Source organism: Peromyscus maniculatus, chromosome 18, assembly GCF_049852395.1.
Source record: "Peromyscus maniculatus bairdii isolate BWxNUB_F1_BW_parent chromosome 18, HU_Pman_BW_mat_3.1, whole genome shotgun sequence".
Classification (NCBI taxonomy): domain Eukaryota; kingdom Metazoa; phylum Chordata; class Mammalia; order Rodentia; family Cricetidae; genus Peromyscus; species Peromyscus maniculatus.
Window position 1 is genome coordinate 18,963,145 of NC_134869.1, and position 13,945 is coordinate 18,977,089.

The 13,945-nt window shown below is 44.1% G+C and overlaps 1 protein-coding gene across 2 annotated transcripts in view; it reads left to right on the forward strand.

Moving 5' to 3' along the window:
- Positions 1-13,945, forward strand: part of Ntn4 (netrin 4) — a 104,112-nt gene that overhangs the window by 76,876 nt on the left and 13,291 nt on the right. The window contains exons 6-7 of one of the 2 annotated variants that reach the window (XM_006988455.3): positions 12,575-12,788; positions 13,086-13,201. In XM_006988455.3, coding sequence (XP_006988517.1) covers positions 12,575-12,788; positions 13,086-13,201 — 330 coding nt within the window. The remainder of the gene's footprint in view (positions 1-12,574; positions 12,789-13,085; positions 13,202-13,945) is intronic. The other variant, XM_016006929.2, reaches the window with a different exon arrangement.

The following is a 13,945-nucleotide window of genomic DNA, read 5'->3' on the forward strand; positions in this document are numbered from 1 at the left end:
TTTTGAGGGTGACTTCCTCAGGAAATCCCCTGCAGTATTCCTTCATGGACTTTTCTTTTCCTCTGAAATTATCGTCCCACTTTACAATTTCAATGAGTGTCTTGGTGGCCGTGAATGAGTGATCTAAGGAATGAAGCAGACTGATGACATCCGTCCTCATGACTGCTCCCATAGGTTTAGTAGGATGCCACCTGGTCGGTCACCTTAGCTCGGTGGCAAACAGTGACATCAGCACTGGGAATCCGTTCAACACATCTGCACAACAGCCAAGGACTTGTGGCCACACTAGCGTTGTAGCTGTTTTTGTACCTCTCGCTGTCCCGATGTGCGACAAGGAATGGTCCTTATGTGTACACTTCAGTTACTGTCACAGATCCATCAAACTTGAATAAACATGGCCCTGTGCCAAATCTGCTGTCAATAGACTAATTCCTGTGAGCAATTAAGTCATCTGTTTTCACTTCCTCTTTATTCCAGCCTTACCCAGAGTCACTGTGGGACTATCCACCGCACATTTCCAGGCCAAGGGATCGCTTCTGAGAAGTCCTAGGATGTTGTTTGTTTGTTTAAGACAAGTGGAGATCATTGAAACTGAATTTATTTACACAAGTAAGGAAAAGAAGTGTTTTTAAGGGACAGTGCATTTAAGGTCTGTAAACACAGGGGAAAATGTGAGTCTCCCAGCTGAATTTAGGGCTAAGAACAGAAACAGACTCAAACTCAGCGGTTGCTAAGGGCCGGGAGGACGGGGGAGAGTGCTCCCTCTCTCTGTGGCCTGAGTTACTCTGAATGAGTCGGAAGGAGCACAGTTTCTTTCCCAGAGGCTCGGTTGAAACCTCAGCTCTCTTACGGAACTATAACCTGGGTTGGTTTGGCTACAGCAGGGGTGTTAGAAATGGGAGACTACACCACGTGGCACCCAGTGGTGTACTGTCTTTCAGTGGGGTGGAGACAGAGCCCTAATTACCAGATTTGGAGGGTGAGGGATGCCGAAGACCGGCTAGGGACTCCCAGGCTAGGCGAGCACTTACATCCGAAGCCCCTGATGTTTTCACTAGGAAACCAAACAGATGATAAACGTAAGTGGGGTGTTCCCCCCCCCCCTTGGCACGTAGTCTGGCCACCTTCCCAGCCCACGTTTCCAAGGGCAAGCATTGTTCTCTGTGCTCACTGGCTGTGGATCAGAATCACCCAGAAGCCCTTGCTGCACGTGAAAAGTGAATCTCCTGGCAGACACCCGAACAGGGAGGTGATCCGCAAACCCACAGTTCTTTATAAGCATCCTTGGTGACTTTGATTTAGCCTTTCCGTCTCCCTCCTGGCCTCCGAGGACCCCTCTTCACCAATCCTATCTGTGGGGTGAGCTGTCTTCACTTCCACTCTGAGCTAACGACCGCCTGTGATGTAATCTCCTTGCTGAGTGCGCCAAACCTCTGGCAGGAAACCCCAAAGCATTGCTAAAACTCGGGCTAGGCATGCTTTTTCTGACTCACCTATGCTGGGAAGCATGCGTGTTTGCTGTCTTCTCCCATGTAAGATGTTTAGCATAGAACCTGTTTTTCTCCAAGATAATCTGTGAAAAAAAAATTCTAAGATGTCTGTTTTCTATGTAACCATTTCACAATAGTTACCTGGAAACTCCAATCACAGAACTTCTTATTCATAGTATATAGATTTTGTGTGTGTGTGTGTGTGTGTGTGTGTGTGTGTGTGTGTGTGTGTGTCTTTAAAGCAGATTGTTGTAATGAGTCTACAAGTTATAATAAACCTAATTTCCACCACACCGACATTTAGGTTTGTTCTATAATGACCTATTTCAGAACAGTACAGCATTGAGCTACTGTATGTTATTGCTTTGGCATTGGAATAATCCTTGAATCCAATTCCTCCCAAATTTTCTCCTTCCCCATCCCCTTCTTTTCAACACTAAAGGATTTATTAAGTGTTGTGTGGGTGGGAAATTGAGTGGGCATGGACTACTGACAGCTAGTCTATGATGCTTCTGTACAAATTTTCCTCACTTTCATAGAGCATGTTTAAAACAGATGTTTGAACACATGCCTTGCAGAACAGAGTTAGGCTCTTCTTAGGACACACCCAGTTAGTTCCTGTATAATAGAAAAAAAAATTTTTTTAACGTCAAGAAACACACTTTTAACCACTGCGTAGTCTTCCTCAATATTTAAGAAAAGCAGCAGCTGGAAACAGATTAAAATATGGAAGCAGCCACCTCCTGAAAGGTCATCATCAGTCTTCATCCTGAGTGGCCAGAATAAGTTCAGCCAATTGCCTTTTAGGAGCACATGGATAAAAATAAACTTGCTCTCCCTGCTCTGAACCCCAAATCAAATGTTCCCGAACAGCCTATCTGTCTCCTCAGTTACAGTTACATACACTAGTGAGTCTCTCATCCAAACTGCTTTTCCTCCCTTGAATCTTCCCACCGTCTTCATCCTAGCTGAGGCAAAAAGAACTCAATGCACAGGAGAAATACAAATGCCTCGGGTGGTGGCTGGTTTCAGTCCTCCACAGTCTACCCGCACAGGCAGTTCACAAGGCGAAGCCTACACATTTCTCGTCACTTAGATTGCTCTTCGTTATTTCACACATACCCCCAACCCCCAGTATACTGAGTCTATCCTTCCCATTTGTCTTATGCATTAACGAAATCCAGAATGCCTTACCATGAACACAGTTAGGAACCAGAGACATCTTCAATCTTGTGCCTATGCCCAGGGCACTGCTTTCCAGGTGCCAGTAAAGTCCCTTCACCCGTAGTCCACTGGTGGACCCTTCCTGTCCAAGTGCAATTTGGCAAAGCCATGGAAGTTCATTTTATGGCACATGAACAACACAGGCGTCTCTGTTTTATTCTGAAAGCAAGGGTGGATGATTCCAACGGAGAATCAGAATGAAGTAACTGTTTTTGAAAAGCAAAGTTTAAATAGAACCAGCAGTGTGGCAGCTTTTTAGTTTTAATCCAAAAAGTAAAATCAGAGGGGTAAGAAAATGAAAGAAACAGGAAAAAAACCAATATGATATAAGGACCACACTAAGATAATTCTTTAAAAAGATTAAGTAATATATATTAACATTTACACTCTTCCTATAAGAACCATTATAAACTGATAAATAAAAGTCCATAAAGGCTATACATAGTGGCACATACCTTAATTCCAGCACTGGGAGGCAGAGGCAGGAAGATCTTAAGTTCAAGACCAGTCTGGGCTGCATGGGAAAGCCTGTCTAAAAAAAAAAGAAAGAAAGAAAAAGAGTTGGAGATACAGATCAATAGTAGAGTATCCCAGCACATGTGCGCTCTCTCTCTCTCTCTCTCTCTCTCTCTCTAAAACACACATACACACATGCACAACTTGGGAAGCAATAAATATTAATAAATTCTCTGCAGTTTCTCTCAAACAGAAAGTAAAGTTCATTGAATAAATAAATTAGATATACCGTTTTACATTTGATAAAGATAATAAACATTAAATAAGCACTAAACCGAAAGTTTCTATAGCTACCCAAAAAGTATAGAGGAATGCAAAGTGGTGATTTTAAAACAAGCTATTGCCCTAGAACAAAGAGGTATAATTAGAGATAATTGCATGCAAAAAAAAAAAAAGAAAGAAAGAAAGAAAAGGAATTTCAGATTGATTCATGTGGGAAGAATTACTTTCAGTGAAAGGCATTATTTTGGGTGGAGAATGTCTCCTGCAGAGTTATAATATTTTTATTACAGTAGTAAATAATAAAACTGGTCTCGATGAAGCATTGAATGTAAGAAATAAATAAATAAGTAAATAAATAAATCTTTAATGAATAAATAGATAAAGCTGTAGAAGCATTAGGAGAAACAAATACCACGATAGATTATAGACCTGACTCATTGTGTCTGCTCAGAGAAGAGCCCCCAGACACGTGCCGACAGTAGGGAAGAGGACTTCTTTCTCTAGAGAAAAAAGGTGCATTAGAGATGACCCCATTCCTAGAGGGGTGCTGGGCAAGATGGTGACTGAGTAGAACAGGAATACAGGAGGCTGGACAGGTGGTATTTCTCTTAAAAGTATGATATGGACAATAATAATATTTTTGTGGTGTATGGCAGGACAAAATTCTTCAAAGTCAAGAAGAGTACATAAAATCCTATCTAGAAGTTTTCTAGTAAATTAAATTCATCTGTGTACTCAGAAGCGCTTTCTTGAGTTTAAAAAGTCACAAGCAGAGATTATAACTTTTTTTTTAAACCACGTGAGATCTCTTAGATATGTCCAGGAATAAATAGAAACTGGCATGGTTACAATCGGTAAACAGGAAAAGAATGATACAAAAAAACAAAGGTCTGACCATCGGCTTCAGTCATAGATTAAAAATAAAGGCCATGACGTTAGTATTTATTTATTTATTGTACACTGAAAATTTCACCAAAGGCAGATAGGAGATATACTAAATTGCCTTCCATTTACTGTTGAAGACATTGAATAAAAGCCTATCTTATGGATGGATTTTCCTATGCCATGTGGCACATCTAACTCGTGAGAGAATCAATTTCAGTAAATTAAAGGCAAATGTTAATATGGATTACTTATCAAATTTATCCAAGCATGATTTGCTTTGAAAATGGCATTTCTCAAGTGCATATTGGCTATGATGGATTGGCTAGCTGTCACCGAATAGAAAGTATTTATCCTTTCAAGGGTCAACAGGAACATGTTCCGTAGGTGCTATCCTGCCTTTCACAAGGTGAGATTCATGCGCCTTATTTTTCATTTCATAGCTATTCATTCCCTTGCAGAACGGGTTGTTTCTGTAGCTGCCCATCTATTACCAAAGAGAGATAACAGTAGAATGGAAGGAATAAACAGTGGCCCTCAGAAAGATAGAAGGGCCCCTTTTAGCTATTATTTATTTAGTTTCACACTTAATACATTTGTAACAGCTTATGCTATCTCCTCTCTGCTCCAAGCGGCATCTCCAAAGCATCCCCCTAAGTTCCCATTCCCTCTATGAGCTTCAGTAGCGGCTGCCAGCTTCTGAAATCCCCTATCAGAAGTTGGGTAGGGCCTTGGCCTTTCCAGGAGAAAACAATGCTGGGAGCCTGGGAGGCCGTGCCAAGGGAGTGGCCGCCGGCCAGTGGTGAAAGGTCCTGAGCAGCCACATCTTTCCCAGCTGAGGGAGGGCCTTGAACTCTGAGTGCTGTTTTTAGAAACGCTAAATCAGGAACAAATACTTTCAGGGTATTTTGCTCTCTGGGTATCTTTGGCCCGCAGAACAGCCCAAGTTAGGGGGCTACCAGGTGACGCTGGGGAGCCCCGACTGATCGTTCCGGGGAGAGCTTGGTGCCATGGACCAGTCTCGGAGTGGGAGACACCGTAACAGGGGTTCCCGTCCTGCTGAAGGTCAAAACGAGGGTGAAAGAGCAGCTGTGGTCTCCCCTGGATTCCCCTCCCAAGGCCTTAGCTGTCCATCACAAAAAAATGGGGCTGTGGGGCTCATGGCCATAGTCCCTGGTATTTGTATTCTTCCATGTTCATGCAGCCAAGCGGCTTCGACCCCTGTCCTACATCACATTACAGACTCACTCTGTGTAAGCCCTGGGACCATAAATCACACCCTACTTTTTCCTCATACTCTAATTTAGCACATGAGTGATAGGTCGATGTTTTTATCCAGGGAAAGGACCGAAGAGGAACTTCTTTCTAAAGCCGCAGGGCAATCAAGAAAGGTATGCTGCTGTTTGCCACCACATTCCTCCCAAGGGCAAGGTAGAGAGAGCGGCTAACTGGAAAACCCGTTGGACTGTTCAGTCCCTTCAAAAGCAAGCCGTGAGGTCTTACTGGTTTGTTCTGTGTTCTCATACCCTGCAGACTAACTCATTCCTGACATCCAGTGCCTCTTGTCATTTCTTCTCCTGCTCAAGAGACATAATAATAATTAGAAAATATTGTATAATAATCGCCATCGAGGTTCATGTCTAATGACCAGCCAGTGTGCAGGGCTTACGTCGTTCTGTGTGTCTAAACTCCGACAGCCTCGGGAAGATAAAGGTAGCACTTGTCTTCTCTCAGTTGTGGGTTCTAGATTTTACTTCGGCACATGAGATTGTATATGTACATATGCTGTGATAGTAGAAGTGAAACTTTCTGGAGAAACAAAGAATTCATTAGGGGGATGAGAAAAAGGGAAGGGAAGGGGGTCTGGAGGGAAGTATGCACAAAGTATATTATATAGTTGTATGATAATGTCTAATGTGGCCCAGCAGCACACACAATGAATGTATACTAATGAAAACAAAAAATGTTTAAAAAAAGAAAAGAAAAGAAAGGAAAAGAAAGAAAGGAAGGAAGGAAGGAAGGAAGGAAGGAAGGAAGGAAGGAAGGAAGGAAGGAAGGAAGGAAAAGAAAAATGCTTGAGTTGAATTTAAAAAGAACAATCACCTGGGTGGTGGTGGCGGCGCAGGCCTTTAATCCCAGCACTCAGGAAGCAGAGGCAGGCTGATCTCTGTGAGTTCAAGGCCAGCCTTTGTCTATAGAGTGAGTTCCAGGACAGGCACCAAAGCTACACAGAGAAAAAAAAAAAGAATAATCAGTATAAAATATGTGTTTGAGACTCAGACCTGAACTATAACCTGCAGACCAATCAGTCCCAAGCCCACCAATCTTCCTAAACAACAATGACAAATGTGTGCGTTCTGGAAGAGAAAAAGACAGGCGTATTCTCTGTACCCAGTACTGACAGCCAGCAAACCTCGGGAGCCAAGCATGCAGGGCAAGCGTCCCCGAGCAGCCTGAGAAGGCAGCTGTGGAGGATGCCGGGCCTCTGCCTGCAGCTAGTTCTGCATAGTTTCCCACTGGTATTTCTGTCTTGTTATTATGCAAAAAGTCACATTGACAGAAATCCACCAGTGCACGTGATAGAATCGCATTCTTCTCTGGCCATTCCTGACATGTGTGTCGGTTTAAAACATAAGCTCCTGCTGAGAGGTCAACTCCTAGACATACTTTTTCCCCCCCTTTTTCCATTACTGGAAAAGCTATGAGTGGGGTCCCACGGACAGGGGTCCTACGACATCTGCCTTCTGTCTCAAGCTCCCGTGGCTGCTGTCAGGAACCAAAATGATTTAACTGAGTGACGCAGTAACTGTTGGTTTAAACATCTAAAAATTATGAAAGTGTTATGCATTCTCATATGGTTTGATTTAATACCATCTCTATGCTGTTTTGTACAAGCTATTTTGGTATATTCATATTCCATATTATATAAACTTTACACACTGGTTAATGAAAAACAAGTAATGAAACCCATTGACAAGGCCATGAAGATAGTTCACCAGGAAAAGGCACCTCCTCCATGACCTCCATTCAATTCCTGGAGCCCACATTCCGGCAGAAGGAAAAAGCTGGCTGTACAAAGCTGTCCTCTGACCTCTACACATGTGCCAGGTTAGGTACACACCACACATAATACCTACATCATACATATACACACCATACACATACGTACATACATACATACATACATAATATACACATCATATGCACACAACCCAATAATAAAGAGAAGTTGTTTTTAAGAACAAGTGATAAATCAATAATGATTTGATATCTTAAGAGAGAATTCTGGAAGATCCTCATAATCAAACACTTGAAAAAATTAGGAAGCTTAATGAAGACACACAACACATAACTGCATTAACTTCAATGACATTATTACCACAAAAAACTCAGTGTTTTAAAGATAAAATCTTTTTTCTCTTTTTATGTTAGGTAAGTCCTTTTATATTGGGATAGTTGTTATTACTTTCAATTTTTAATTTTTATTATTGTGTGTGTGTATGGTGTGTGTTTGTGTGTGTATGATGTGTGCATATGTGTGTGTGTGGTGTGTGTGTATGGTGTATGTTTGTGCATGTTTATACATGTGTGTATATGCGTATGGTGTGTGTGTATATGTGTGTGGTGGGTGTATGGTGTGTGTATGTGTATGGCATGTGTGGTGTGTATGTATGTATGGTGTGTGTGTGGTGTGTGTGTGTGTGTGTGTATGTGTGTGGTGGGTGTATGGTATCTGTGTGTATGGCATGTGTGGGGTGTATGTATGTATGGTGTATGTATGGTGTGTGTGGTATGTTTGCGATGTGTAAGGTGTGTGTGTGTGTGTGTGTGTGTGTGTGTGTGTGTGTGTATGTGTGAGAGCGTGCCATGGTGCACACGAGACAAGTCAAAAGACAACTTTCAAGAGTCATCTCTTTCCTTCCACCGTGGTTCTAGGAACCAAACTCCTGTGAGGTTTGCATGCTGACGTCTGCCCTCTGGGCCACCTCATCGGCTCTGGAATAACTATTCTTGTAAACTGAGTCTCTTCAAAGGGCAAAGATTATCTGTCTGGTTGAACTCAGATCCCTAGCCATCCTCTCAGCCCTTACTCAGCACACAGTGGCTGTTCAGTAAATGTTCGCGGACTAAATGAGCGGATAGAGGACCACGGTCCTTTCGGCCATTTGTTAAGAGTTTTTATCATTGCATTTTAATTTAGTTTAATGTGGGGTTTTTAGCATTTAGAATTCATAATGATTTGTTATGTTTAGATACATGGATTATCACTCACTCAATCTTCCCTCAACCAAACAGAACCACGAGACTCAGAAAGGTTTAAAAAGAACAACAACAAAGTAAATCCCAGGACAGCCAGGGCTGTTGCCCAGAGAAATTTTGTCTCGAAAACAAACAAACAAAACAACAACTAAGCAAAAAGAAGGTAGACAGGATCCTCACAGTCTAGTCTGACAGAAAACACACCACTGTTGATAATTTAAAGTAAAATGCTCACAAAGCTCTAGGAAGAAATGTTATCCATGGAGCAGCCAAAGGATTCAAAGAAACGGTGGATTACATCCACCGTGGGGATTAGAGCCAACGCCTTAAAGACCACAAATTTACCCTTCCATAGGCGCCAGGAATGACTGCCTTGGGCGCCAAGCCGGGGTCTGTGGAGAGGGGCGTGGAGAGCAGGGTGATGGACGGTGCTCCTCTCTTCCGAATGTCATCAGCTTCTGTTTCCGTCTGTCTTTGGACTGCTGAGGTGGCTCAGTTGGGGAAAGCACTTGAGGTACTTGAACCTTCGCTGTAGAACAAGAGAACAGACTTCAGCCAATTTGTCCTCTCTCTCCACACGCTTGCCCTGAGCACGCGCCGCCTCCAACGGATGAATTGGGGATGACGTCTGAGACAGACGTGAGTGATGTATGCAGTACTGAAAACTGTGTGTACAGGGTGGGCTATCCCTTCCCTCAGTGAAAGCCCAGAAATGGGAAACAGCGGAGTGTGTGTCTAGAAATGGGAGGTAGCACTTAATCGGGATAAGGGACAGATGCAAGAAAATAATAAATGAGAGATGAAAATAATAGAGACCGGAGACATAGGCTAGGGCACAACATGCAGAGTCTGACTAAAGAATGACACCTTCTAGACAGCAAATGCTTCCTACACATTAGTGTTCTTATCAACTCCCAGGTCTTCTTGAGTATAAGAAGAGCGGAGTGAGTCAATGATTCCTTCTAAGAGATAACGCATGCCGTTGGCAGGAAAAAAGCAACACTCTATCCATTGTGACGGTTCTTAGGCCAAGACAGCATGTGGAAGGGTGAGGAGAGGGGGTTACACACACACTCAAGTCTCACAGGCTTTACCCAGTAATACCCATTTGAGGCAATGCTCTAACACTTACTTAGTCAAAACCTAACTTTTTGTGTGCCAGCTCTCATTTCTCCAGCTCAGAAAAGTCATTGGCGACCTCCTGATAGTGTCCCTGGCCTGGACTGCTGTCAATCTTAGGTGGCTTGTGCATTCTGTGGTGTTTGACACCATTTGACACTGGACACCTTCTCAACCTTTGTTTTCCACGGTTCCTTTTCTTTTTCTTCTCCCCATCTAACCCTTAACGGTCGCATCTCTGAGTGAGTGCTCCTCCATCGGTCTGGATGTAAGGATGACCTCCATGCTGGGTCTGTGGTTGTCCGCCCACTTTTGGGGGTTTCGCCATGGTCTCTTCACTTCAACTACCTGAAAACTCTTTAAACTGACCTTGTGATCCTCCAACTCTTCTCCTACGCCTCAGATTACTTCCAGTTGTCCATTATAACTTATTAGCATATCCCACAAGCACATGGTAGCTAACATGTTTGACCCAGAGTTCATGTTTTCTCCCTTTTGTAATCCCCATCCCCAACACAGATCTATCTATCCCAACCTTCTGTCTGTCTGTCTATCTATCTATCTATCTATCTATCTATCTATCTATCTATCTATCTATCTATCCCAACCTTCTGTCTGTCTATCTATCTATCTATCTATCTATCTATCTATCTATCTATCTATCTATCTATCTATCCCAACCTTCTGTCTATCTATCTATCTATCTATCTATCTATCTATCTATCTATCTATCAACTTTCTATCATCTATGTCTGTCTGTCTATCTATCTTTCTATCTACCTACCATCCATCCATCTGTCTATCCATCCCAACCTTCTATCTATCTATCTATCTATCTATCTATCTATCTATCTGTCTGTCTGTCTGTCTATCTATCATCTATCTATCTATTCTATCTATCTCAACATTCTCTTGCTTATCTTCATAAACAATGTCATTCCTTTTCACAAACCAGGAAGCTTAAACTTTCTTCAACATCTGCTTGCTCTTGACAGGTTCTTTCTCATCCAGATGGTCTTTATAAGTCTCTTTGTTATTGTTTGTGGTTTTCTTGCACAGGGCCATAGCCTCAAACTCTCTCTCTCTCTTTAAAAACACACACACACACACACACACACACACACACACACACACACACACACAAACCTTTTCTGTGCAAACTCTTCTCTCGCTCCCACACCTTCTGCCTTACGTGTCCTTGTCAAATCTTGCTTCTCTCGTCTCCCTAACATTCTACGTGTCTGCCAGAGCAGAACTGTGCCCTGGGTCCATTTGAAAACTCTGAAGTCATTAATCCGTAAGAAATCCAACTGAGCATCAGTTAGCAGACCCAACTGAGATCACAGTTTATAATATATAATGAACCAAATAAGTGCATTTCTTATAGATACACACACACACACACACACACACACACACACACACTTTATTCACATCCTCTATCCCAGAGGCAAGGAAAACACTGATGTTGTGACTTTGTGAGAGGTAGATAGTTTAGGGAGGGCTGAGAAGACAGGCTTGCAAAAATGGCCTATCATAGATTTCAGTCTGAGGAACCAGGCTGACCCCACCCAGATTAAATCCATCTCATCCTACACCAATCCTGAACCTGCTCTGCTACATGAAACTGGAGGAAACCAGCTAATGTATCTGAGGGACACTACACATTCACAGTCTCTAACCTCAGGTGTGGCCCATGCTGCCTAGCCAATGGCCGTACCTGGCTTCCCAAACCTTTCTCCCACGTCTCAGACAAATGCGGTCTTCCTCATCTAATGATCTCGCTTCCTGTGTCAGGTACAAAGTGCATTCAGTCAGGAGAAAAACCCAGCAGCAACCACCTCTTCCCTGCCTTGGTGGCCACCTGGTACAGTTCCTTCCGGTCTCTGTAAACTGGCAATGCCCTTCCCTCTGCTCTATCAGGTCCCGCCCCCCATCAGGTCCCGCCCCCCATCAGGTCCCGCCCCCATCAGGTCCCGCCCCCTCCCCCTTCTCAAACACACTCAGGTAGCCCTCCAGTAATTTTCCTCTCTCTCTCCCTCTCTTCCTCTCTCGAATCACCATTTTTCCTTTCTATTAGATCTTCACAATCAATATCAAACATCAACATGCTACGTTTTCTCCACCCCCACCCCCTTAAAACAAACAAAAAACCCAAGTCCTCATTTGGTTCCCCAGCCCCAGCCAGTTTTCACTCTGAAAACGGCTCTCTGGTCTCAAGGCGGAATCCTCTCTAGAGTCCTCCTTAATTACACTCCCATTTACCACTGAACTGAAACTTTCCCTATGAAGGCCTTCACGTGGCTAAATGCAACAATCCACTCTCTTTCTCCATCTCCTCTGTACAGACGATTGGTGCCGTTCCTCTTCCTTAAAACCCTCTTTACTTTGAGAACAGTGGTTCTCAACCTGTGGGTCATGCATGACCCACACATTTACATTATGATTCACAACGGTAGCAAAATGACAGTGATGAGGCAGCCACGTTATGGTTGGGGTCACAGTGTTAGGAAGGTTGAGAACCACTGCCCTAGAGCATAATCTGCTTCCGATTCATTTCTCTTTCAATGTTCCTTCTCTGTCTTCCTCACTGGTTTACCCTGGTCACCCTCAACCAAAAGGTGTTCGTGTGCAATGCTCTCAACTTTAGAATACATGACACGGCTCTTTGTGCGGCCGACGCGCTTTCTAAGTACACCTTGCTTATCTGTAGTTTAGCTTTCGTTCCCCAGGCCGAAGGAGGAGTCTCAGAAACATGCTGCTGTTGGGTGAGGTGAGACCATTTGCCAGGCGTACGCGCCACCCGGACGGACGATCCGATCCCTCAGCCACTCACCAGTCCACGGTCTCTTCTGTTGTAGCATGTGCCTGCCACCCGGTCGGATCGGCTACCCTTCCCTTCGGCTCGGTGACCTTCTGTGACCCCAGCAACGGCGACTGCCCCTGCAAGCCTGGGGTGGCCGGGCCACACTGCGACAGGTGCATGGTAGGCTACTGGGGCTTCGGAGACTACGGCTGCAGACCCTGCGACTGTGCGGGGAGCTGCGACCCGCTCACTGGAGACTGCACCAGCAGGTAAGCGCGCATGCCTCGTGGTCTTGTCTAGAATAGTTCAGACTCTCGGAACTCAATCGGGCAGTGACCGCACACATTGCTCACATCTCCTTTAAAAAAATTTTTTTTCAGTTTGCAGAATAATTTGTTCATGCAATTTTTTTTAAGGAAATTATCTAGTTCATTTTGCAAAATAAGTTATTTTGCACAGTTATCTCCTAAAACAGCTCTGGTGTCTGGAAAGGGAAATAGGGAGGTTTGGATCTACGTAACAAGATGCATTTTTACTCAGTTTGCCCTTGTTTTCTGTTCTGTTAGCAGTGCTGATGCAGATTGGTACCACGAACTCCCTGCCTTGCCCTCTCCACACAATAAGAGTGAGCCGACCTGGGATTGGGGGGATGAGCAAGGATTCTCTGCACTCCGACACTCAGGTGAGACCCATACGTCCGCTGCCATATTTCCAAGTCTGGTCTGGAGCCGTGAGGATTGCCTCAAATCAGGGGACAGTTTGGGAATCCTCTGAGGGGCGTTCTTTAGTCTGAGGTTTAATAAAGCCATCGCCTGTCCCCACAAATGTGAAGGTGAAATACAGCTGAGGGGCATTTTAATAGAGTTTTTTTTCCCCCTGGTTTTTGTATATATATCAGGAAAAATGTAGAACATCACAGTAGAAAATGTAAGTCTCCCCAGTGATGCCCACTAGTTGTACAGATTGCAAAGTAAAAACACAGGCCGTGGTTTGTTTCCAACCGCCTTTCATGATCGAGGCTAACCTGACCCATTCTGTATCTTTAAGAAGCGCCTCATGGTGGTCCCTCCTTAGCTCCCTTCTGCCCATTGGTCTGAACTGACCTCTGCCGCCCGCCCGATTCAGAAATCAGAACCAAAAGAGCTGTGCTTTCTGGGCCCCCACGCTTTGCCCCCGGCCCCCAACTGTTTCCAACCCACAGAGGTTGCTCTCTGACGTGAACTGCATCTGTCTTCTGGTCTCCTTTCCCTACCGCGGCTGTGTGTTTAAAGCTGGGATGGGGCTGAGGCGGCAGGCTGGGCCAGGAAAACCCTTGCACAGTGAGCGTGAGGACTTCAGATTTGATCTCTGGTGTGTGACGAAACTTCCCAAGGGAGACACAGCATACGTGTCTATTCACCACAGATAGGAAAGCCATGACAGACCA